Source organism: Mus musculus, chromosome 5, assembly GCF_000001635.26.
Source record: "Mus musculus strain C57BL/6J chromosome 5, GRCm38.p6 C57BL/6J".
Classification (NCBI taxonomy): Eukaryota; Metazoa; Chordata; class Mammalia; order Rodentia; family Muridae; genus Mus; species Mus musculus.
Genome location: NC_000071.6, coordinates 5,726,164 through 5,750,391, shown reverse-complemented (window position 1 = coordinate 5,750,391; position 24,228 = coordinate 5,726,164). Strand labels below are relative to the sequence as shown.

The 24,228-nt window shown below is 42.7% G+C and overlaps 2 protein-coding genes across 2 annotated transcripts; one reads left to right on the top strand and one right to left on the bottom strand.

Moving 5' to 3' along the window:
* Positions 1-201: 201 nt before the first annotated feature.
* On the bottom strand, positions 202-7,318 carry Gm46900 (predicted gene, 46900). The gene is made up of 2 exons (XM_017321192.2): positions 6,060-7,318; positions 202-1,941 (listed from the first exon to the last, which is right to left on the bottom strand). Exon 2 carries the CDS (start codon positions 1,459-1,461, stop codon positions 778-780), a length of 684 nt encoding a protein of 227 aa, XP_017176681.1. The 5' UTR covers positions 1,462-1,941; positions 6,060-7,318; the 3' UTR covers positions 202-777.
* Positions 1,075-14,070, top strand: Steap1 (six transmembrane epithelial antigen of the prostate 1). The gene is made up of 5 exons (NM_027399.3): positions 1,075-1,145; positions 7,452-7,566; positions 9,530-10,042; positions 10,432-10,596; positions 13,719-14,070. Exons 2-5 carry the CDS (start codon positions 7,483-7,485, stop codon positions 13,974-13,976), a joined length of 1,020 nt encoding a protein of 339 aa, NP_081675.2. The 5' UTR covers positions 1,075-1,145; positions 7,452-7,482; the 3' UTR covers positions 13,977-14,070.
* The last annotated feature ends 10,158 nt before the right edge of the window (positions 14,071-24,228 follow it).

The following is a 24,228-nucleotide window of genomic DNA, read 5'->3' as shown; positions in this document are numbered from 1 at the left end:
AGTGCAGTTTGGGTGTACAGACTTATTTATAGGACCTAATTTATTTACCCTTCTGGTGTATCAACTTTATTCTTAAGATACACGCCAGAAAATGGGAAACTGAAGAACAACTGCGTGCTGGGAACAGAACCCCTGTGGTTGTGAGTCTTAGCCCACTAACTAGAAGTTTCCCTAACCCTCGGTCTAATGATTTTCTTCCTTGGAAATAAAAGCTGCAAGCGTCTATTTTGCCACAAGGTGTCAGGCCGGGGTAATTTAATCTTCAAAGGCCTTTTACACTATCTGATGGGAGTCAGTGAACCCAAACATTATCCACGGAGCACTAAGACACGCAGGACAGTGGAGTTCAGATCATCCCTTTAATTCCAGCACTCGGGAGGCAGAAGTAGGCTGATCTCAGAAAAAGAGGAGTTTGTGACCCAGGGTCACATTAAAAACAACACTCAGGTTGGAGACGCAGCTCCACCTTGGTCGTTAGTGTCTAGAGTCTGAGTTGAATCTGCAAAACTCTGTGGTGAACGGAGGGTGGTCCCTAGCGTCAGAGCTACGGGTTATTTTTAAATCCTCTCAACCCTGTGCTTCTTGTGACCACCACACCGAGGTATCATCTGACCTCCACGTGTGTATCATAATATTCATTCACATAGCTACAATAAACAAATAAACCCGGTGTAAAAGTCACTCACAAACTCAGATTCATCCTCTGACTGTCCTAACAGCTAGTCGTCTGAGAAACTGCTCTGTTGGAAGAGCGCTCCACCGCGGACGGCGTAATCGCTACAGAGCAGTTGGTCTCCAAGTGTGGGATCCAGGATCACTACAGCGTCGCCCGGCAACAGGCGAAATGCACAACTGCAGATTTCGACCAGGTCCCAGTCGGTTTCCAGTGAGCCCTGCTGGTGACCCTGGGTCCCCCTTGCACAGCCAAGGATTCGCCCCCGGCGACGCCCCTCCCACGGCGGCCGCAGCGAAGCCCCTGGGTGTGAGCAGGAGCTGGTCTCCGGCAGGGGGCGCTGTGCGCGCGGCGGCCGAGGGGCGGGGTCTGCGGAGCGGGCTGTGCTGGGCAGCGAGATTCGGGCTCCGCGTGGGACTGGGAGTCCGTCCGGGCAGCGAGCGCCTCGCCGTCGGGTCCCACGGAGAAGCCGGTGAGTCCCGAGTCTCGTTCGCAGGCCGCTTGCTCCCCGCCTCCGCGGGCCTTGGGAATCTGCTGCGGGCCGGGGAAGGGGTGAGGCGGGTCTCAGGGGCGGGCGGTGGTGCTCCGGGCAGCGGGGCGCCCCTTCGGCCCCTCGCGGATCTCGGCGAGCCCCGCGGGGAGCAGGTCTCCGCGGTCCCGGCTCTGGAGCTTAGGTCAACTTTGCAGTCAGGTTGGGTTCCCCCGGTAAGTTTGCCAACTTGGCAGTTTCCGCAAGTTTGCCTCGCTGGATGAATGACTCGTCCTGCTGTTTGAGCTGGTTTCTTCATGGAATTTTTTTTTTTTTTTTTTCATTTTAAGTCTTTGGAACACCGGTCCTACTCTTTCGGGATCTGAGTAGGATTCGGGTTTAAAATAGTCAGAGCTTTTAAATAAGGCACTCTGGTGAAAGCAACTAACAGACGTTTGTAGTCCAAGAATTTAAGTCCACTTCAAATTTAGTTATGCTGTTCCGTTGAGGTGGGGGATACATCCACATCTCGATATAAAATCAAGGGAATGTATTTAATATTAATGTTAAGCACTTGGGGAAGCAATGCTTTAAGAAACAGCCCGCTGTAGAACACCTTCCCCTCTTCCAATAATTAACTGTGGCAAAGCAAAAAAATACATTTGAAAGACTCGTGGGACATGCACTGCAACCCACAATGTATTCCAGTCACTGGGTTTCTTGGATTCTAAACTCCTTCCCATAAACATGAGTCTGTTGGGCTGTGTCAATATTTAGCAGGAACAACAAGCCAGCCAACCTAATCCAGGAAAACAGAAATCACTATTTAATGGGGAAGAAAGCTGGAGAATGTTGGTTCAAATCCTGGAGTTCTTGACATCTCTGCACTATGCTGTTTCCTGCTGAGTTTGCTGGACAGCCTGATGAAACCTCTCCTGTAGAAGTGTAATTATAGGTGTAGCTAAGGTCTGGTGGAAGAAGGCATGATTTATTTAGCTGATAGTTTGTTTTCCTGGTTTCTGGGCATACAGTCAACAATCACCTTTACGGGCATTGGCTCTTTTCCTTAGCGATGCTCCTCAGAGTGGTACCATGCAAACAAATGGCTAGGCATCTCCTCTGGGCCACTCTGTCCTTCCACCCAGAATCTCTCAGCAGTGGCTGTCTGTCATGTCAGCAAGCACCAACAACTCACTGCAGGTCACAGGACTGGGTAAAGAAAGGGGCTCTCATCCGTTTTCTCCACTTCCTTTCCAGAGCCACCATCTGTCTATACACTATTATCCTTTAAGATGTATGGCATTACCACACAGGTCTTAATGGAGCGTTTCCCTGTCCTAAACTTTCTTTGAGAACAGACTTATCATTTAACTTTGTATTTCCCGTGTCTGCCATCATTGTTCAGTGTGATTAATGAATTAACAGTGAACAGCTATAGATTTATGCTTCACTATCTTAAACATTGTGAATCACAAAACTTAAAATACACTCTAAACGTAGCAAACTGTTTCTTATACTTGTTACTACAGTGCATGCTACCCTATTCCTAGATACCCAACACCAACCTACTCACTTTATAGTACTGGTTAAGGTCAGAAAATGGCATGGGTAATACATTTTGAAGACAGACTGTTAGCCCCTCAAGGGCAGCCTTGAAATCTCCTTCTCTTTTTCCTCTTTGATATTGGCCTTGTAAGAACTTGTTGAATGACCTAGACTTTACCCAGAATTCTTTCAAATGGAAATGGTCAACACACACCTCAAACTCAAAAAAAAACAAACAAACAAACAAACAAAAAGGCATGAACTACTGCCAGCAAGATTTGTCACTGTCCTTCTTCATTTTTTTTAAATTTTTTTATTGGGCATTTTCCTCATTTACATTTCCAATGCTATCCCAAAAGTCCTCCATACCCTCCCCCCCACCCCCCTACCCACCTACTCCCACTTCTTGGCCCTGGTATTCCCCTGTACTGAGGCAGATAAAGTTTGCACAACCAATGGGCCTTTCTTTCCACTGGTGGCTGACTAGGCCATCTTCTGATACATATGCAGCTAGAGACACGAGCTCCAGGGGGTACTGGTTAGTTCATATTGTTGTTCCACCTATAGGGTTGCAGATCCCTTTAGTTCCTTGGTTACTTTCTCTAGCTCCTCCATTGGGGGCCCTGTGATCCATCCAATAGCTGACTGTGAGCATCCACTTCTGTGTTTGCTAGGCCCTGGCATAATCTCACAAGAGACAGCTATATCAGACTCCTTTCAGCAAAATCTTGCTAGTGTATGCAATGGTGTCAGCGTTTGGCAGCTGATTATGGAATGGATCCGCAGATTTGATAGTCTCTAGATGGTCCATCCTTTTGTCTCAGCTCCAAACTTTGTCTCTGTAACTCCTTCCATGGGTGTTTTGTTCCCAGTTCTAAGAAGGGGCAAAGTGTCCACACTTTGGTCTTCGTTCTTCTTGAGTTTCATGTACTTTGTATCTTGTATCTTGGGTATTCTAAGTTTCTGGGCTAATATCCACTGATCAGTGAGTACATATCATGTGAGTTCTCTTGTCATTGGGTTACCTCACTCAGGATGATGCCCTCCAGGTCAATCCATTTGCCTAGGAATTTCATAAATTCATTCTTTTTAATAGCTGAGTAGTACTCCATTGTGTAAATGTACCATATTTTCTGTATCCATTCCTCTATTGAGGGGCATCTGTGTTCTTTCCAGCTTCTGGCTATTATAAATAAGGCTGCTATGAACATAGTGGAGCAAGTGTCTTTCTTACCAATTGGAACATCTTCTGGATATATGCCCAGGAGAGGTATTGCGGGATCCTCCGGTAGTACTATGTCCAATTTTCTGAGGAACCACCAGACTGATTTCCAGAGTGGTTGTACAAGCCTGCAATCCTACCAGCAATGGAGGAGTGTTCCTCTTTCTCCACATCCTCGCCAGCATCTGCTGTCACCTGAATTTTTTATCTTAGCCATTCTGACTGGTGTGAGATGGAATCTCAGGGTTGTTTTGATTTGCATTTCCCTGATGATTAAGGATGTTGAACATTTTTTCGGGTGCTTCTCAGCCATTCGGTATTTCTCAGGTGAGAATTCTTTGTTTAGCTCTGCACCCCATTTTTAATGTGGTTATCTGATTTTCTGGAGTCTACCTTCTTCAGTTCTTTATATATATTAGACATTAGTCTCCTATCTGATTTAAGATAGGTAAAGATCCTTTCCCAGTCTGTTGGTGGCCTTTTTGTCTTATTGACGGTGTCCTTTGCCTTACAGAAGCTTTGTAATTTTATAAGGTCCCATTTGTCAATTCTCGATCTTACAGCAAAAGCCATTGCTGTTCTATTCAGGAATTTTTCCCCTGTGCCCATATCTTCGAGGCTTTTCCTCATTTTCTCCTCTATAAGTTTCACTGTCTCTGGTTTTATGTGGAGTTCCTTGATCCACTTAGATTTGACCTTAGTACAAGGAGATAGGAATGGATCAATTCGCATTCTTCTACATGATAACCGCCAGTTGTGCCAGCACCATTTGTTGAAAATGCTGTCTTTTTTCCACTTGATGGTTTTAGCTCCCTTGTCAAAGATCAAGTGACCATAGGTGTGTGGGTTCATTTCTGGGTCTTCAATTCTATTCCATTGGTCTACTTGTCTGTTGCTATACCAGTACCATGCAGTTTTTATCACAATTGCTCTGTAGTACAGCTTTAGGTCCGACATGGTGATTCCACCAGAGGTTTTTTTTATCCTTGAGAAGAGTTTTTGCTATCCTAGGTTTTTTTGTTATTCCAGATGAATTTGCAGATTTCTCTTTCTAATTCGTTGAAGAATTAAGTTGGAATTTTGATGGGGATTGCATTGAATCTGTAGATTGCTTTTGGCAAGATAGCCATTTTTACTATATTGATCCTGCTGATCCATGAGCATGGGAGAGAACATTTTATCCTAAAACAAAAGGATATACCTTCTTCTTCTTCATTTCTTGTTTGGCTTTTCTGTGTTCACTTTCTTATGTGCATATGAAGACATCTTCTGACTTACCCAAAGGGTGGCATGGTAGTTTTACACCATCCTAACTTAGCAAACATGTCCAGGGTATCTCTTCGTTCTCTTCCATTGGAGACGATATCAGAAGATGACTGTAATTTGCCAACTAGATTTGGCTGCCATCCCTAAGCTACTGAGTGTGATCACAGGAATTATCCCTGGATAGCCAAGCCTGTGTTATCTGCCTGTTATAACAGGGGATGACTGTTACATGGCCCAATCAAAACAGTAAATGCAGCCGGGCAGTGGTAGTGCACGCCTTTAATCCCAGCACTTGGTTGGGAGGCAGAGGCAGGGGGATTTCTGAGTTCGAGGCCAGCCTGGTCTACAAAGTGAGTTCCAGGACAGCCAGGGCTATACAGAGAAACCCTGTCTCCAAAAACAAAAACAAAACAAACAAACAAAAAACCACTTAGAACCAAAAATATTTTGTGTGGTAGGCTTTTTTCTTTTTCTTTCCTTTTTTCTTTTTTTGGTTTGTTTGTTTGTTTGTTTTGTTTTTTTCGAGACAGGGTTTCTCTGTATAGCCCTGGCTGTCCTGGAACTCACTTTGTAGACCAGGCTGGCGTCGAACTCAGAAATCTGCCTGCCTCTGCCTCCCGAGTGCTGGGATTATGCACAGATGTAACATACAGATATAATAATTTATATAAGCACAATAAGGTATCTTGCAGATAAGATGAAAGTTTAAAGAGGAATGTGCTTACTATCAAATGTGGTGGTCCACGCTTTTAATCGCAGCACTCAGGAGGCAGAGACAAGTGGATCTCTGAGTTTGAGGTCTGCTGAACATAGCAAGTTCCAGGTCAGCAAGGTCTACATACTGAAGCCCCATCTGAAGAAATGTACAATTAGAATATACTCACTATGCCTGAAGTTTCCGTGCAAGCCATCGTGTGAGGTCCAGTTTTGCACTGTGGAGCATTTCAACTTTGCGAGTTTTCACATGAGGGATGCTCAACCTATAGTCTCCTCCTGAATGTTCCAAGATAGGTAATTCTAGAATTCCCAGAGCACCTTAATGAGAAAAAAAAAATGCTGTTAGGGAAAGGCTGACCTTGAAAAGTTATAAATAGTCTAAATAATATAATCTACTCCTGAAAATAATTTTCCACTTAATACAGCATCACAGGTGGTCCAAAATCCCAAAGTACTTGGAATATTTTCCAGCAACCTAACTGTTGTTTTTAACTTGTTTTTCTCTTTTGTTGGACAAGGTACAAGTTGGAGGTATAATCTTCTAGAAGTGAATTTAGAGCTCATTAGGAACAATGGAGAATATGACGTCCTGTTTGTCCTGCGTAAGATATGTGAAGCCAAGACTGGATTAGGCTCTATGAAAGCTGTTAAGGAATAATTTTCTTTGTTTGGGGAAATTTTTTAACAAGCTCCTCTCCACGGGGTTGACTAAGAAAGTGGGCTGGTCAGTGACTGAACACAACTCCATACCCCATTGGAAATAGATGAGCAGCCATTTTTACCAACAAAACACGCCCAAGAGATACTCTGGCAATGCAGCCTTTTGGCCCTTGAAGCAACTATTGGGACTCACCTTAATAATTGTACCTCTTCTGATTACTGTCTTGAGGAACGTTTCAACATACAAAGCAGTTAATTATTGTTCCAGATTCCATCAGCATCCCTGGAAGCCTAGGAAACATCTTCCTGAAGTTCTCTATCCGCTGCCTCAAGCCTTGCTGTTAGCATCCTTTCCCAAAACTGAAAAATGCATTCCTAATTCCATTTACCTTTAAGGGCAGCAGGCCTTTGTCCAACTGAGAACTGGAGTAAAATCTTCCTGAAGAGCAGAGTAATGGCTAATTCTTAAGTTTCATGTAAATGGTAGGTCATCCATTGGGCAAGTAGTTGACATTAAGTTTCATGTAAATGATTGGTAGGTCATCCATTGGACAAATAGTACCAGACATTAGTGAACTGATTGGAGGCTTGCTAAATATGTAGTTATTCACTATTTGAATCTTAATTGGATTTTTCTGCTCTGGTTCTCAAGAGAATAAATACTTTATATTGTTCCATCAAACAAAAGTATTGTAGCCAGACAAACGGTGGCACATGCCTTTAATCCCAGCCCTGGAAAGGCAGAGGCAGGCAGATGTCTGAGCTTGAAGACAGCCTGGTCTACAGAGCAAAATCCGGGACAGCCAGGGCTACACAGAGAAGAAAAGCCCTGTCTCAAAAAAAAAAAAACCAAAACAATAGTATCATAAATGGAGCAGACTTTCTTTTTCTTTCTCTAGGTGGCTGAAGCCGTACTATTTTATAGCAGTCATGGAGATCAGTGACGATGTTACAAACCCAGAACAACTTTGGAAAATGAAGCCAAAGGGAAACCTGGAAGATGACAGTTACTCGGTAAAATAATGACTGTAATAGCCAATAATTAAAATGTATACATACTAAGCGTGTATTCTGAATCTACTCGTGTTGCAAACGCCATTGCATTCTAATCTGCTGCTCTGAGCTCAGATGCCTGGAACTGAAGCTGTATGGGATAATTGAGGTGACTTGATTGGGGCTTAACGTTCCACGGGGCCCTGAGTTTCCTGGGTCTTGCATTTCTGTATGAAGTGAGCGACCTGGACCAGACCCTCTCCAAAGCCCCGTTAGTCCTTTCTAACACCGGTGCTTCAAAATTTAAAAAAAGTCATGACGGCCTGTAGAGTAGCTTTGTAAGCATCTTGGTAGGCACTAGGGCAGCTTACCAGAGAGTCCACCAAGGAAACGGTGAGTCGCTGTTTAACCACATACGTTGTCTGTGCAGAAGTCACTTTTGGTCATCGCAGGGTTAAATGTTTCTTGCTACATCATTTTTAAAGTGGCAGGAATTTTTTTGGTTCCAAACACTTACCTTTATAAAATATTTAAAATGCAGTTCTGAGAATCACATGCATATACCCTGTAAAACAAAATGCTTTTCATTTTTCAATTTAGCTCTCTTACTCTCTTACTCATAACTTTTAGCCAGAAAGCTGTTCTCAGCCGGTTCACTAGGGCTGTGTTAACATGCAGGAATTACAGAGCCCTTTCCTTTCTGGGTGGCGTAATTAGAAAGACATTGGATGGAAGACTGACTGATGCCGGACGCTGGCCACTGTGGAGTACTGTGTGGTTTCGCTCTGTGTGAGATGAGGAGAGCCCAGCATCGGAGCTTCTTCTCAGCACACTTGGAGCTCTGAGAACGGAAACGGAAACGGAACACCAGCGGAAACGCTCTGGGGTCTTCATTTGGATTTTTACAAACTTTGTTTCCCCTTATCCCTTGTGCAAACAAAACATTATCCAACATACTTTCTTTTGAATTACTGACCAGCACAAAACATGGTGGACAGAGAAGTATTATCTTGTCAGGAAGCAGATGTGTCTGCAGGAGTTCACTAGGTAGTTAAGTAGCTTTTTGTTCTTTTTAGCTTTCTGATCATTAACTTATCTGTTTTAGATATATATATATAATCAAAGAGCAAAATTACACAATGAAATTCATATTCGCCTTTTCGTAATCACCCTGTTATTCCTGCCATTCTCATTAAAACCGCAACCACATAATGAAATTCACATTTTTCTCTACTAGGATTGATTGACGCTATTATTCCAGCTCCTTTGCACTTAACTTAATAAATTCACTGCTACTGCTCTGCATAATTGCCCAGGAACCAATAGAAATATTACAAAACACTATTATGATATGCATATTAGCTGATTTTTCCAAAGAATACTGGACTTATTTAAAGATATATATATGTGTATGTGTATGTATATATATTGGGGGGGGACTTCTTAAGCTTATCCCTCTGGGTGCTGGTACACACTTTTAATTTCAAGTACTGGGAGGCAGACACAGGAAGATCTCTATGAGTTTAAGCCTGGTCTACAGAGTAAGTTCCAGGATAGCCAGCACTACACTGAGAAAACCTGTCCAAAAAAAAAAAAAATTATTCCATTATTTCAAGTCTTCAAAAGAGAAGGAACTGTGTAAACCTTGGTGTGTGGGCATGTATCTCTTTTATTTTAAAGAGAAATGGAACCCAGTTTGGTAGCATATGCTGCTAACCCAGCACGTGCCCAGCAGTGGGAGAAAAGCCTGCCTGAGCTACAGACCCTGGCTCTAACACAAAGAGGGAAATAAATAGGCAAGTGCGGAACACCAGTGTATCGGGGTGCATCCTGGGTCAGTCTTACACAGACTATACTGGCTTTAGCTGCCTGGTATCCACAAGCGAGCTTCTGAATGCTCTATTCACCAAGAAGCACAACGATGGAGCAGGTAAAAGAAATCCCATGCTTTGTCCAGTGTTAAGATGTTCCCTTTCTTTCGTAGACTAAGGACTCGGGAGAGACGAGCATGCTGAAAAGACCGGGGCTCTCGCACTTGCAGCACGCGGTCCACGTCGATGCCTTTGACTGCCCCTCCGAGCTTCAGCACACGCAGGAATTCTTTCCAAACTGGCGCTTGCCAGTGAAAGTCGCTGCCATCATATCATCCCTGACTTTCCTGTACACACTTCTGAGGGAAATCATCTACCCGTTAGTAACTTCCCGTGAACAATATTTTTATAAAATTCCAATCCTGGTTATTAACAAAGTCTTGCCAATGGTCGCCATTACCCTCTTGGCACTGGTCTATTTGCCAGGAGAGTTAGCGGCAGTTGTACAGCTTCGCAATGGAACCAAGTACAAGAAGTTCCCACCCTGGTTAGATAGATGGATGCTGGCCAGGAAGCAGTTTGGTCTCCTCAGCTTCTTTTTTGCTGTGCTGCACGCTGTTTACAGTCTCTCATACCCAATGAGGAGATCCTACAGATACAAGCTACTCAACTGGGCTTACAAACAGGTAGGAAAGCGACACGCCACAAAACTAACAAACTAAGACGTCTACATTACCTAACAACCCCTTCTTCTTGTACTCATAGCAAGATTGATGCTCTGAGAAATTATTCTGCATTTTTGATAGCCGTTACGATAATTTTATCAGCACCTGTCATCTTATACTGAAGAATGTTTTTAAACTGAAAATAAACAATACCTTTAGCATTAAGAAGTGTTTTTGCATAGGTGGGGTCATAGTTCAATCGTAGCATTCCGGCAGTGTGGCTTTCTGAGGGCCGATCGATTCTATCCTCCACTTACTTAGCAGTGTTTCCATGCGTTTTACACTTCTGAGTAAGCCATCAAGTAAGTCCACATATTCATAAGTGCGATTTGGATTCCTCTTTTTCTAAGGTTCAACAAAACAAAGAGGATGCCTGGGTAGAGCATGATGTCTGGAGAATGGAGATTTATGTGTCCCTGGGGATTGTGGGGCTGGCCATCTTGGCTCTCTTGGCTGTGACATCTATTCCATCTGTGAGCGACTCTTTAACCTGGAGAGAATTTCACTATATTCAGGTAAGTCGTGCATAGAAACAATCCTAGCCTGCCTATAATATTAAATATATTGACTTACCCCATTAAAATAATGTTTCCCAGTAGGAAAGATCTCACACTGTTCCATTCAGTAAGTTTTCTTACTGTTTTTCCATTACGTTTATAAATTCTGGGACACATTTTGTAGATATAAATAAAAGACATTATTAAAACAGAAATACTGTTTCTCACCTTTAAAACTTTGTAGATAATTTGCTGCTCCCATCAATAACTACAAATATATTTAGGAATATCAATGGTTTAGTAGTACCCCCCACACGTCAAAACATTATTGTACCCATCCCTTGACTTTAGTTGTGCCTTTAAAGTTACATAGTTTTGTATTCTCTAAGACAAAAATGAATCTTTCTCTAAAATTCAAATTTTTATTAACTAAATGTATTGTGATACCTAATTTTTGTTGACAGAGCCCCACATTTCTACCCCAAGCTGGCCTGGATTTATTATGTAGCCCAGGCGAGTCTGGTATATAAGCCAGTGTTCCTTCTATGTCCACCTCCCAAATACTGCCAATTACAGACATGAGCCACCATACCTGCCTCTGCTATCTAAGTTTTAAAGATGGTATTTCTAAGTTATGTTTAAATTGTGTTAATCGCCGGGCGTGGTGGTGCACGCCTTTAATCCCAGCACTGGGGAGGCAGAGGCAGGTGGATTTCTGAGTTCGAAGCCAGCCTGGTCTATAAAGTGAGCTCCAGGACAGCCAGGGCTATACAGAGAAACCCTGTCTTGAAAAAGCCAAAAAAAATAAAAAATAAAAATAAAAAATAAATAAATAAATTGTGTTAATCACTTGAAGTTTCACAATATCTCTGGGATACAGAACCCTGTCACAAGCTTACATATCTTCTAGGTAGGAGCACACATTTAAAAAGAACAATGTACCAGAAAGGGCCCATGTAACAACAGCCAGGAGCTCACTTAATCCAGTCATAAGTATCTGCCAAAACATTTTAGACTCATGCTCTTAACTTTTATGAGTGGGGAGGTTTGGAGATTTCCGTACAGTGAGGCACTTCTCTATTGTCGCTTGCACATGTCCATAGGTTTGTCTGAGAGACTGCTGAGCATTCTCATGAGACTGAGAAGGCCCATTTAGTTCAGTTGCCTTAGACTTTCTTTGTGTTCAGACAGTAGCCCCTGCAGTCCTCTCTCCCTCCTGCTATTCTCGTTCACATTGGTTTTTGTTGGGCCCTGACAAGTCCACCCTGCTATTATGTACAACACGTGACTGTAATCACAGAATACCCCTTTAAGAAATTAGTCTCCAAACAATCAAGAGCATTTCTAGACCCTCCATCCACAGATGACGGTTGGTAACAGTTTTTTTAACCTCCACAATTCATAGCCTAAAAATATAAACTTAGCTATTTAGTTGAGGCGTAAGAACACAGCTGAATAACTGAGTTATATTCATTTTGTCAGCCTAATGACCATTTCCAACAAAGTAAATCCAAGTCTGGAGTCATCTAGAAGAATCTTGTCAGAACGCCTTAAATTTATGCTGGTGAACAGAAAGATCCCTGAGCAGCTTTCTCTGTCTGATGTCAAAATGTTTCAAGTTGGAATTGTTCTTCATTTAGATTTACTTTGTTCAGACGTTGAAATGATTCCCAATGTTCTCCCATTGTATCCGAATCTATGATCTTTTAAAAACATAGATTTCTATGAGTTCACAGACAGCTTAATCTACATAGTGAGTTCCAGGCTAGTGGGGGCTGCATGGGGAGGACCCTGGCTCAGAGAAAGAGAAACCCCTCATCCTCTGTTGGTGGGATTACAAACTGGCACTGCCACTTTGGATATCAGTGTGGCGGGTTCTCAAAAAGCTAAAAATAAAGCAAGCGTTTGTCTCAGCTATACCACTCCTTGACTTATGCAAAACGAACTCAACCCTCTGCTCCACAGATCCATGCCCAGTCATTTTCTAGAATGTGTTTTACAGTACTTGTAGACATACCAGTTGTCTCTGACAGCACCCAGACACAGGAGAGAAGATATTTACCAACAATCATTTCCTGACATCACTAAAAAATACTTTCTCTGGCCTCATGTTTTCCTTACTACTTTTTCTTATATCCCCTAAAACTTACAATTGTGATCTCAATAGACCTGCTCTTGTGTTGGTGGATCAGTGATTTTATGTCTTTTTTTTTTCCAGGCTAGGGCATCAGAAAGAGTTTAGAAATAATAACTGAAGAAAGTGGTATATTTAGGGAGACTTATATCAAATATCAAGAAGACTTTATTATGTGTGAAGGGAAAAAGCCATACCAGCTTCTTTCATCTCCCTTACTAAAACGTTATGCTTAGAATTTAAAAAATGATTAATTGGAAAACTCTCTCTCTCTCTCTTTCTGTGTGTGTGTGTTGTGTGTGTGTGTGTGTGTGTGTGTGTGTGTGTGTGTGTGTGTGAATGTATATGTGTGTGTACATATATAGAATCTATTTTCATATTCATTCATAAAATTAGAATAACATCAGTTGATCAACATCACTGAGATCCGATTGATATTTTTTACAGTATTCTTTAGTCAGTTCAGCAATATTCATTGAGCACCAAACATGTTCAAATCATCCTGTTGCTTTTACAAAGACCCTACAATAAGACAATATCTATTTTAGGCACTGCCTGAGAGCAAAGTTAAAATAAAATCAAGACAAAATATCATAATGCAAATGCCATAATGAGACCAGGGATGTCCATCAATGATAAACTGCCTAGCTAGCATGCACAAGGCTCTGGCTTTGATCCACATCACTGCCAATAACACAAAAATGTCTTATGAAAGATGGTGTCTTCAACAAAATAGTAGAGAAAGCACTGATGGGGCTGAAAATCACGTGACTTTTCCACTTAGTATAGAAACAAGAACAATTGCCCAAAGGCAGTGTGATGAGCAGGACCTGTAAAAGGAATAACAAGGTGTGAATGGACATTGTCAAACAACATGTTACAGGAAGATAATTGTAGATGAATGAAAGCATCTCCAAGCAACAGAGCAACCCCAATGGGATAGGGTAGAATTGGCTGCTATTGAATCAACCCTTACTTAGGATCACGTTGTTGTTTTCTTTTGCAGAGCAAACTAGGAATTGTCTCTCTTCTTCTGGGCACAGTACACGCTTTGGTTTTTGCCTGGAATAAATGGGTAGATGTCAGTCAATTTGTATGGTACATGCCTCCGACTTTTATGATAGCTGTTTTCCTTCCAACTCTTGTCCTGATATGTAAAATCGCCCTGTGCCTGCCCTGTCTGAGGAAGAAGATACTGAAGATTAGATGTGGTTGGGAAGATGTCAGCAAAATTAACAGGACTGAGATGGCCTCCAGGTTGTAGAACTACTGTTTGCACATATTTGCTTGTTATTGATGTCCTATCATAAGCATTTCAAATTTGTGTTTGTTAATAAAATGAATACTTTGGGATCGTTTTTTAGTTTGTATCACAACTGTTTATTTATTTGATATGTATGTGTGAGAGCCCACAAGTGTTACAGCATACATGTGGACGTCAGCGAGACAAGCTGTGGAGTCAGTTCTCTTCTAGCATGTGTGAGGCCCAGGGATTGAACCCACTTTGTCAGGCTTAGCAGCAAGCACCTTCACCTGTTGAACCATATCCCTCTCGTTTGGGCCCGACTGCAGAATCTTAATGTATCTGTGTGTGGATATGATGCATTTGAAATTTGAATGCTTTCTGACAGATTTGATTTTAAAAAAAACAAAACAAAACAAAACAGCCTTTAGCATATTCTCTCTGTGCGGAAAAACTAAGCAAAACTAAATGATCAGATTCATCCGCAAACACCGCATTATAAACTTAGAAATCCCTTAAAATACCAGCCTTTAACATCTGTTTTCAGATCTATTTTGTTATGTGTTGAGTGTTTGCCTGTATGTATGGATGTGCACCGTGTACCCACCTGGTGCCCTCAGACGCCAGATGCACAAGTTAGATTCCCTAGACCTGAAATTAAGAGATAATCTACACTATGGATGCTCAGAACCAAATCCAAATCTTCTGCAAGGGCAAGTGTTGTAACTGCCAAGCTAGGCCTAACAGTTTAGTGTCTTAATGATTATACATTTATGGAACACAGAAGGAATCCAGTAAATGTAAATGGCATGTAATGGCCCAATCTGGGCAGCTAGCATGATAATTCCATCTCCTTAAACATAGTTTACAATGTATTACTAAGTATATTGTATGTATTTATGAGGTACATGATTACTGTTAAGTGACTTCATTCTGCTTGTCTTACTAGCACAGTTATGTGTGTACAGAAATAGAACAAAGGAATAATATCACATACACAGCCAAGCCGAGCAAAGCTCTGCCATCCAGGAGAAAAAGTCGACCCCATCGACTTTTTTGTTGTTTTTTGGTTTTTTATTTGATTGCTTGTTTTGGGTTTTTTTCAATTTTTATTAGATATTTTCTTCATTTACATTTCAAATGCTATCCCGAAAGTCCCCTATACCCTCCCCCTGCCCTGCCTTCCTACCCACCCACTCCCACTTCTTGGCCCTGGCGTTCCCCTGTACTGGGGCATATAAAGTTTGCAAGACCAAGGGGCCCATCATTTCTGTGTGAGTTTGGGGCAGGCCAGGTGAACTTCCTTTCATTCTTTGGTGAAAGCCCTCCAGGAGTGAGTTCCTGAAGAACAAAGTGGTCAGCTCTGTGGCGTCCTCCCACCACTCCGCACGCAGCGATTTTCAGGACTAGGAAACATCACCAGCTTTATCTTTTATACCCTTTATTAGAATTAAAGACCACAGAGTTTTGCTGGTGGTGAAAATTAGGAAGAAGGAAAAAAAAAAGCTCTACTAAACTGTTGATTGGATTTTTTCCTTTACAACGGTTAATTTTCTTCTGTGACCAACGCTGAGTAAGAAAACCCCTACATAGAAATCTAAATTCCATGAACTTACGTTCCAAAATACGTAGCCATGTTTGCAGGTATGAACGCTAAAGGAGCACAGACAGTTATGACCTTGCGCAGTTATCTCATCACAGGAGAAAAGGAGCTGAGCCAGATTCAGCAAGGAGACGTAAACACGGGAGCACTTATCCATGTGTTGCGTATGTCCTACCACAGTCAACCAGCCGAGGTTGGGAGTCAGGTACCTGCAGGCCATGGACATAGCAAAGTGTCAAGATCCTTAGCACTGGAAGAAACAACTGAGCCCTACACCAACCATCATGGAGGCTTCGGCTCAGAAACCATTGCAACCTCAGTGGGACCTTGTGGGCCTGCAAGAGCAATAGCTAAGTTCTGGCTGGCCTGGCTTTAAAAATCCTGTCTCTGTCTCTTTTTTCCTATTTATTTATTTATTTATTTATTTATTTATTCATTCATTCATTCACTTTACATCCCAATATCAGAGCCTCCTAGTCCTCCCCTTCCCTACTCCCCTTCTCTAAGAAGGGAGGGGTCCCCCATTACCCCACTTGGCACATCAAGTCACTATAGGTCTAGGCACATCCTCTCCCACTGAGGCCAGACAAGGTGATCCAGTTAGGTGAGTGGGATCCACAGGCAAGCAACAGAGTCAAGGATAGCCCCTACTCCAGTTGTTGGGAGACCCACATCAAGACCAAGCTACACATCTGTTACATATGTACAGCGGGCCTAGGTCCAGCCCACATATGCTCTTTGGTGGTTCAGCCTCTGAGAGACCCCAAAGGTCCAGATTGTTCTTCCTGTGGAGTCGCTGTCCCCTACAGCTCCCTCAATCTTTCCCCCAACTCTTCCACAAGACTCTGAGCTCCTTGGAATGTTTGCCTGTGGCTCTCTGCATCTGTTTCAGTCAGTTGTTGAGTGGAACCTCTCAGAGGACAATTATGCTAGGTTCCTGCCTGCTGCAAGTGTAACAGAGTATCATTAATAATGTCAGGGATTGTTTCTTGATCATGGGATGGGTCTCTGTGTCTCTTTAACAGGCAACAATATGCCTATTCTAAAACACCAAATACCTACCTTCTGGATTTTTTTTTAAGACCAAGACTCACTATGTTGACCAGGTTGGCTTTGAATTCAGAGTTCCCCTGCCTCTGCCTCTCAGGTACAGGGATTAGAGACTAATGCTGCCACACAGGTTCAGGAATTTTTGTGACAGAAAAAAAAAAAAAAAGAGTCAAAAAACAGCCTCAGCTCTGAGGAGGTAGAGAGAAAAGGATCCTCGGACCTTGATAACCACTTAGACGAGCAAAATCCACAACTCCAGGTTCAAAGAGAAAATCTGTCTCAAAAAAAATAAAAAAGGTGATGAGCAGATGGGAAAGATGCCTAAGACAACTCTGACCCATATGCACTCACAGAGTTGTTTTCCAACAATAGACGATACCGTGCTTTGGTGCAGTCTTGAGTGTGCTTTTCCTCAGTCATCCTAGACATAACACTTGGCATATAGCAAGCCAAGGGCAGGAAAGGATGTGCACATACAAAAGACCTGATTCTTACGCAGCCTCAGTTTTAGGAGATCCCTAGATTCTGTCATCACTAAGGAAGGAATGACTAGAAAGGCAAAGACAGGTCAGTGTAGAGATGGTTCAGAAAAGAGGAACTACTGACATACAATAGGAGGACCTCAGTTAGAATAGGAGGGCCAGGTAAAGTACGACAGACTGGAAAGTCTACTTCAGGCCTGTTGAAACAGTGTATCTGAAGAAATAGCACTGTAGACATGGAGGAACACCACATGGGTTATCAGGGCCGTTTTATGACATGCTGCTGCTGTCTGAACTTTGTCCTTCAGGAAAACTACTGAAAAACTATAAGCAAGGGCTTACCACCATCTCAATTGCATGATAGAAAGATCTGGAAAGTACAGGTGACACCAGGAACCCTGGTTACTTCTCCCATTGTTATAACTACACATGGCAAGAAGAAACTTGAGAGAGGAAGAATTTAGGGAAACAATACAAAATAGTACCATCCAATGCTCACGCCAGCTACTCTCTGGCCCCAGTGGTCTCTGCATCATGGAGACTGCCACAGAGCTCCAGAATCTCTTCCCTCTGGCAGGTCGCTACCACGCCAGCCCTGAGCTTCAAAGCTCCCATGGCCTTTTGTATTGCACTTCTGGCAAACCCTAGCTTTGCCGCCGTGCCTTTCTCTCCGGAACCCAGTTGAGCCGCCGTGTGAAGGAAAACACCACACAAACTTAGTTCAGAATCAATGGTAACTCAATCGCTGGACGCATCAATTAGAATCCTAATCTTGTAAGCCATTAAATCTGAATCCTCTGGTGGCAAATCCTAAGGCAGTGGACTTGGGATTCATTTTTCCCCATGGGTTCTTATCTGGGAAACTCAAATAAGAGATCCATGACTCATAGATGCTATCTTTGAAATAGCTCTTATTACAGGGACCTTAAGAGAAGGGAGAAAGGTAGCGCCACTGTAACCAGAGGGAGCCCCAAGAGTGGACCATCACTGATGTTACTGTCTTGGATCTAATGAGGCTCTGCTGAATGGAAAAGTCAGGCCAGGTTCCACTCCAGGTACCTAGCTACCAAGTACCAAGTAGCTTCAATCACATTTTCTGTGTGGTTTCCAGGAAGGGATAAGGATAAGGTTTCTAAGGAGAGGGGCATACTAGACCCCTAACGCCTTCCGTTTTACAGTCTTATAGCTCAGGCTGGCTCCATGACCTTGAACTTCTGCTCCTCCTGACTCTGTGACTGTACTGTGGTTGTGGCCTATGTTACCATACCCAGTTTAATCTATGCTGGGCCTCTAACCCTGGCCTTCAAGTTTGCTAGGCATGAGCTCTACAAATAAACTACACTCGCAACTCCTCTAGTTTCCAGCAGTGTCAATAACTCTTCAAATTTTCTTCCAAAAACCTGCAAAAAGCTCAATTTCTCTAAATCTGTCTTTAACCAGGCAGTGGTGGCACACGCCTTTAATTCCAGCACTTGGGAGGCAGAGGCAGGCAGATCTCTGAGTTTGAGGCCAGCCTGATCTACAGAGTGAGTTCCAGGACAGCCAGGGCTACACAGAGAAACCCTGTCTCAAAAAAAAAACAAACAAACAAACAAAAAACAAACAAACAAACAAAAAAAAAACAAAACAAATCTGTCTTCAAAGAAAAGGTATTAGAAATTTTCAGTAAATTAGAAAATTGAATGTTGTACTCAGTTAAAGGTTTTCTTCTTTTTGGTTTGTTTTTGTTTGTTAGTTGTTTTGTTTTGTTGACTGAGATATTTTAATTATTTTATTTACATTCCAAATGTTGCCCCATCCCAGAGTTCTTCACCCTATCCCCTGTCCCTGTCACCTCTGAGAGGATGCCCTCCCCTGAGGTCTTCTTCTCCGGGGCATCAAGTCTCTATAGGACTAGGTGCATCCTCTCCCGCTGAGGCCTCCACTGCTACACATGTACCAGGGGCCACAGACCAGCCTGTGCATGCTCTTTTGTTAGTGGTTCAGACTCTGGGAGCTCCCAGTGCTCTGGGTTAGTTGATACTTTTGGTCTTCCTGTGGGGTTGCCTTCCCCCTCTGCTCCTTCAACCCTTCCCCTAACTCTTCAATAGAGGTCCCTGACCTCAGTCCAGTGGTTGGCTTTAAGTATCTGCATCTGTCTCAATCAGCTGCTGGTAGAGCCTCTCAGAGGACAGCCATGCTAGGCTCTTGTCTGGAAGCACAAGACAGCATCAGTGGATGCTTTTTCTGGATGGCCTTTTCTTCAAACTCTGTTCCATTTTTGTCCCTGTATTTCTTCTAGACAGAAACAATTCAGTGTCAAAAATTTTTCAAGGTAGGTTGGTGACTCTGTGTGTCCACTGGAGGTGGTCTCTTCAGGTTCTATCTCCCCAGTGTTGGGCATTTGGGCTAAGGTCATCCCCACTGGGTCCTGGAAGCCTCTCATATCTCTAGACAACGAGATTTTCTAGAGGTTCTCCCTGACCCCCATCCATCTTCCTGACCCTCTGGGCTTTTCTCCTGTCTCCCTCCATTATCCTGTCCCACCATTCCCCTCGCCCTGTCCTCTCCCACCCAGGTCCCTCCCTCCCTCTGCCTCTCATGATTATTTAGAATCCCCTTCTAAGTGGGTTTGAAGCATCCTCACTTGGGCCTTCCTTCTTGTTTAACTTCTTATGGTCTGTGGGGTGTATCATGAGTATTCTGTATTTTTTGGCTAATATCCACTTATCAGTGAGTACATATCATGCATGTCCTTTTGGGTCTGAGTTACCTCACTCAGGATGATATTTTCTAGTTCCATCCATTTGCCTGCAATTCATGATGTCCCCATTTTTAATAGCTGAATAGTATTCCATTGTGTAAATAAACCACATTTTCTGTATCCATTCTTCAGTTGAGGGACACCTGGGTTGCTTCCAGTTCTGGCTATTATGAATAAGGCTGCTATGAACATAGAGAATTATATGGCCTTATGGTATGGCGAAGAGGCTCTCTTCTTGATGCCAGCTTTGCAGATATTTGTGAGAAGCGCTTTGAAGCCAATAATTTCTCTTTGACTTCTTGAAAACAATCCATGCTTGAGGAAATCACTGACTTGTAACCATTCCACATGACTGAAAAGTAAAGTCCAGGGCCTTCTACCCCCCAATGATCAGGGGATCTTGTTCCTTGTTCCTAATGATAGTTACCAGAACAGTTCAGGGCTGCCCATTGGAAGCCAGCCAAGAACAAGCTCTCTTCCTGGAGCTATAACATCACTGAAGTGGAAAGGAACCTTGCCTAGAGACATGACTCTTAGTGAAACTAGGCTTCCCTCAGTAAAAAGCGTGCATTTCTGGCCAGCACTGGAAAGAAGACAGGGAAAAAGGAGGGCATCCGATGTGAAACGTAAAGGACATGTTAGCCTGAGTCTCCCTGTAGCTGGTCCTCCCTTCTGCACTTTGCCAGACCTGAGAGTCAGAGAACTAGAGAGCTAATCAGGGAGTAGTTAGGGCAAGAAATGATGCCAGCATCACTGATGTACAAGGCACAGGGCCTGAGAATGCTTTCTGACACACCTTCATTTTGTAAATTGAAATCCTACTGCTACCAAAGATAAATATTAGTAGAACTAAACCTTAAATAACTTTAGGGATAGGTTTGTTTGCGTTTGTTTAATATAAAGAACCTTTCAAAACAAATCCATAACAAAAGGCCAGCATTAGGAAAAGTACAAGTTGAACTGGGCATTCACAACTAGGGGCTCTGCCTTTTTTAAAGTCTTTCATGCCCGCTGAGGCCTCTGTGACAATTCTGGCTCCCTGTTTCCTCAAATATGGCAATATAGAGGAGTAGCTGAGAACCAAAGCTGCTGAGTACTTATCCTAAAGCACAGAGCCGTCAGTTTTGCTGAGTGAAGCTTTTCAGCAAAATACTAGCGAACTACTCACCACCGGTCTACCAGAACATGTGACAGGAGACCCATCATGGAGGGTTGCCTTTGGTCTGGGAAGTATGATTTGATGGACAGAACCCATGTTCTTACTAACCTTCCTTCACCAGGAATCCAGGGAAGATTAAATCCTTTACCTATGCTACACCCAAACAAGAAAACAGGAACTTGACTAGATTTATACACATTGACCCATCTGACTGTTCCCCTTTGTGTGTCTCCAAGTGTCCATCTGTCTTCTTTTCCCAACTACCTCGGAAAACAAACACCAATGACAAAGAAAATAATAATTAATATGACCTTTCAGGAGCCTAAAGCATGCACAGTGTGGGAAAATAATTCCATCTTAAATGTCTATTTCTGTACACTACGGGAGAACATAGTTCTATGTACTTAGAAATGGAAGTTGTCATTTGCTTCTTGGACTTTTATTTTTAATGGGAAAAAAACCATCCTTCTGTTCCTAACCGCCAGATGACCAGATGACAACCCCTACCATACTTGGTTGCAGAAACATCGACAAACTTTGTCACTCTTCTTGTATGTTTTTCAAACATGTCTTCCCTGTCTCCTTCACCGAACCCAGACCCCATCATCTCCATGTTAGCAAAATCAACCCCTCAACTTCCTCCTCATATCTACTTTTATCCACAAAAGATTACGTAGGTAATCTTAGGTCCAACTAAAATAAAAATAAAACATGAAAACCATATTAATGATTTCATTAATGATTTCAAATTTATATTCTCTTCATTCTCGTTCTCTCTCTTTCTCTTTCTCTCTCTCTCTCTCTCTCTCTCTCTCTCTCTCTCTCTCTCTCTCTCTCTCTCTCTCCATTTACTATGTGTTTATTGGGGGAAGGCAGATGGGTCCTCACACCACAGTGCACATGTACAGATAAGAGGACAACCTGAATGAGTCAGGTCAGCAGGCTTTCGTGACTAGCACCTTTACCTCCCAGCTCCACCTTCTTGACATTTCTTGAATATCTGGGGGTGGGGGGGAAACAGTTCAATTCTAAAAAGCTAAAGGCAGAGCTTCATTTCCTTCCCCTTTACGCTTAGTTGCTGAACACAGATGCTTTAACAAGCTGTTCTTTATCTCATACCCCGAAGCAGTTTGTCAGCAAATTCTATTGCCTGTACCATCAAAATAAATCTGCTTCCAACCTACGCCTCAATTATCAAGTAATTAGCTGTCTTACATCACTCACTTCTATGTTGACATGTCTTATACAGTGACCTCTCTGAGTCTCATCACAAAAGGCATCTTAGTCTAAAACCACTGAACTACAGCTGACCTATCAATTCTTACTCTTCCCCCCTTCTGGTCACCTCTATCTACTCTCACAGAATATTTTCCACCCAGCAACCAAAGCAGTTCTTCAAACACCTAAATCCTGTCACATAATTCTGGAACTGGCCTAGCAGAAAGAAAGATAGTCTAAAGAGACATTTGTCATTTGTGTCTCCCAGTCTGACTATCAGATTATTGAAACAACAGATCACACAGATATGGGAGTTTTCCAAGAAATTTCAGGCTGGGGGGTGAGGGGGCAAGGGCACTGGACAAAGGAGAACTTGTCTCCCAGGAAAGAGATGTTACACAGTTCTAACAACCTTGCAAGGTGAGACTGGAACCCTAATAATGCATGGCTAGGACCATATCTTGTTTTAGAATACTGAAATGCACATATCTATCGCCTATATTCAAAGTTCAGTCTCATTTCGGGATCCTAAGGATGGGTCTGAGGGGCATCATTTGACCTCCTTGATACCTAGTGACAATTTGTCTTGGGCTATCACCTCTAACATCCTTATGACTATCAGGTGAAACCCTTCAGAATGTTTCACTTTAGCACACGATTTGCTTTCTACCAACCCAAACCTAAGGCTGCCATCAGATAGCACCTGAACCCTGCAGTAGTGATTTCCTTGCCTGGCTTTGCTATCACCTACCTACCTGATGATTCAACTGGTTGATTTGAAAAATGTCTTCATTTATGGCCTTCTTTAGTCTGCTTCTATATGTCAGAAAAGAAAGAAAATCTTCAGGAATTTGCCACCTTGTTGGAATGTGGTATTTAAGAAACCCTTAATGGATGCTCCCTGGGCCGTGGACTCCAGAATCAACCATGTCTTTTGCTCTGTTCAGATGAGAACTATTTGTTTCATTGACTGTACTTTGGTAGTTTGATCCTGCATACCTGGGAGATGTTCCTCTGAATCTCCCCAGGAAAAGTTAGTACACATCATCCCAGATGTACAGATGGGGAAACTGAGGGGAAGAGAGCAAACTATGCCTCTCAAGTTCTGTCACAGACCCTGGGGTATAATTTTGAGAGCCTCTGGTCTCTAAGATCAGCCACACCTGACCCACTGTCTGAGTCTGTAAGTCAAAACTGTTGGAAACCAGCCACTTTCTTTGATCTATAACTGCTCTACTCTACAAAAGCAAATTATGTAGCTGCTGTTCAAACATAATGTTACAAGTCCACAAGCTTATAATATTTACTACCTGGTCCTGTGCAACACAATGGTTTGATAACTGTGGCTGTTTCCTGGCAGTACCAGAGGCCAAACTCCACAAAAATAATGAAGGAAATGATTAGGACCTGTTATAAGAAAAAAAAAATCCAAACCATCTTTAACATTGCTCAACTTCTTCATGGCCCATAAATTCTACCACTTCAGAGAACTGTGTGAAGAATATCTATTCCATTGCTCATTCAGATTTTATGGGGTTTCAGAATATGTTGTAGTTGTCTGTGGAAGATATTAATGAGACTTGATTAACTTCATCAGTTGAAAAGCAGTGATTGCACACATCTTTTTCTCTTTTTCATAATGCACTTATTTATTTTGTGTGAGTATGTATGAGTATAGGTATCAATGTTCATGCATGAGTGTGGGTACATTTGTGTTCAGGTATGTCTGCACATGTGTGCATGTGTATGTAGAGACCAGCAGTCAACTTTGGATGTTATTCCTCAGAAACCATTTGCCTTGGTTTCTTCTTCCTTCCTTCCTTCCTTCCTTCCTTCCTTCCTTCTGTCCCTTCTGTCCTTTTTCTCTCTCTCTCTCTCTCTCTCTCTCTCTCTCTCTCTCTCTCTCTCCCTCTCTCTCTCTCTTTCTTTCTTTTGAAAGAGCTCACACTGACCCTGGAATCTGACAATTGGGCTAAGCTGGCCAGGGAGCCCCATGGAGCTGCATGCTCCCTACTTCC

Bases quoted from the DNA above. Each gene is read 5' to 3' on its own strand.
- Gm46900 (XM_017321192.2), bottom strand. From the start codon at position 1,461: ATGAAGAAACCAGCTCAAACAGCAGGACGAGTCATTCATCCAGCGAGG.
- Steap1 (NM_027399.3), top strand. From the start codon at position 7,483: ATGGAGATCAGTGACGATGTTACAAACCCAGAACAACTTTGGAAAATG. The intron at 7,567-9,529 runs GTAAAATAATGA...TTTCTTTCGTAG, and splicing joins TGGAAGATGACAGTTACTCG to ACTAAGGACTCGGGAGAGAC. The intron at 10,597-13,718 runs GTAAGTCGTGCA...TTTCTTTTGCAG, and splicing joins GAGAATTTCACTATATTCAG to AGCAAACTAGGAATTGTCTC.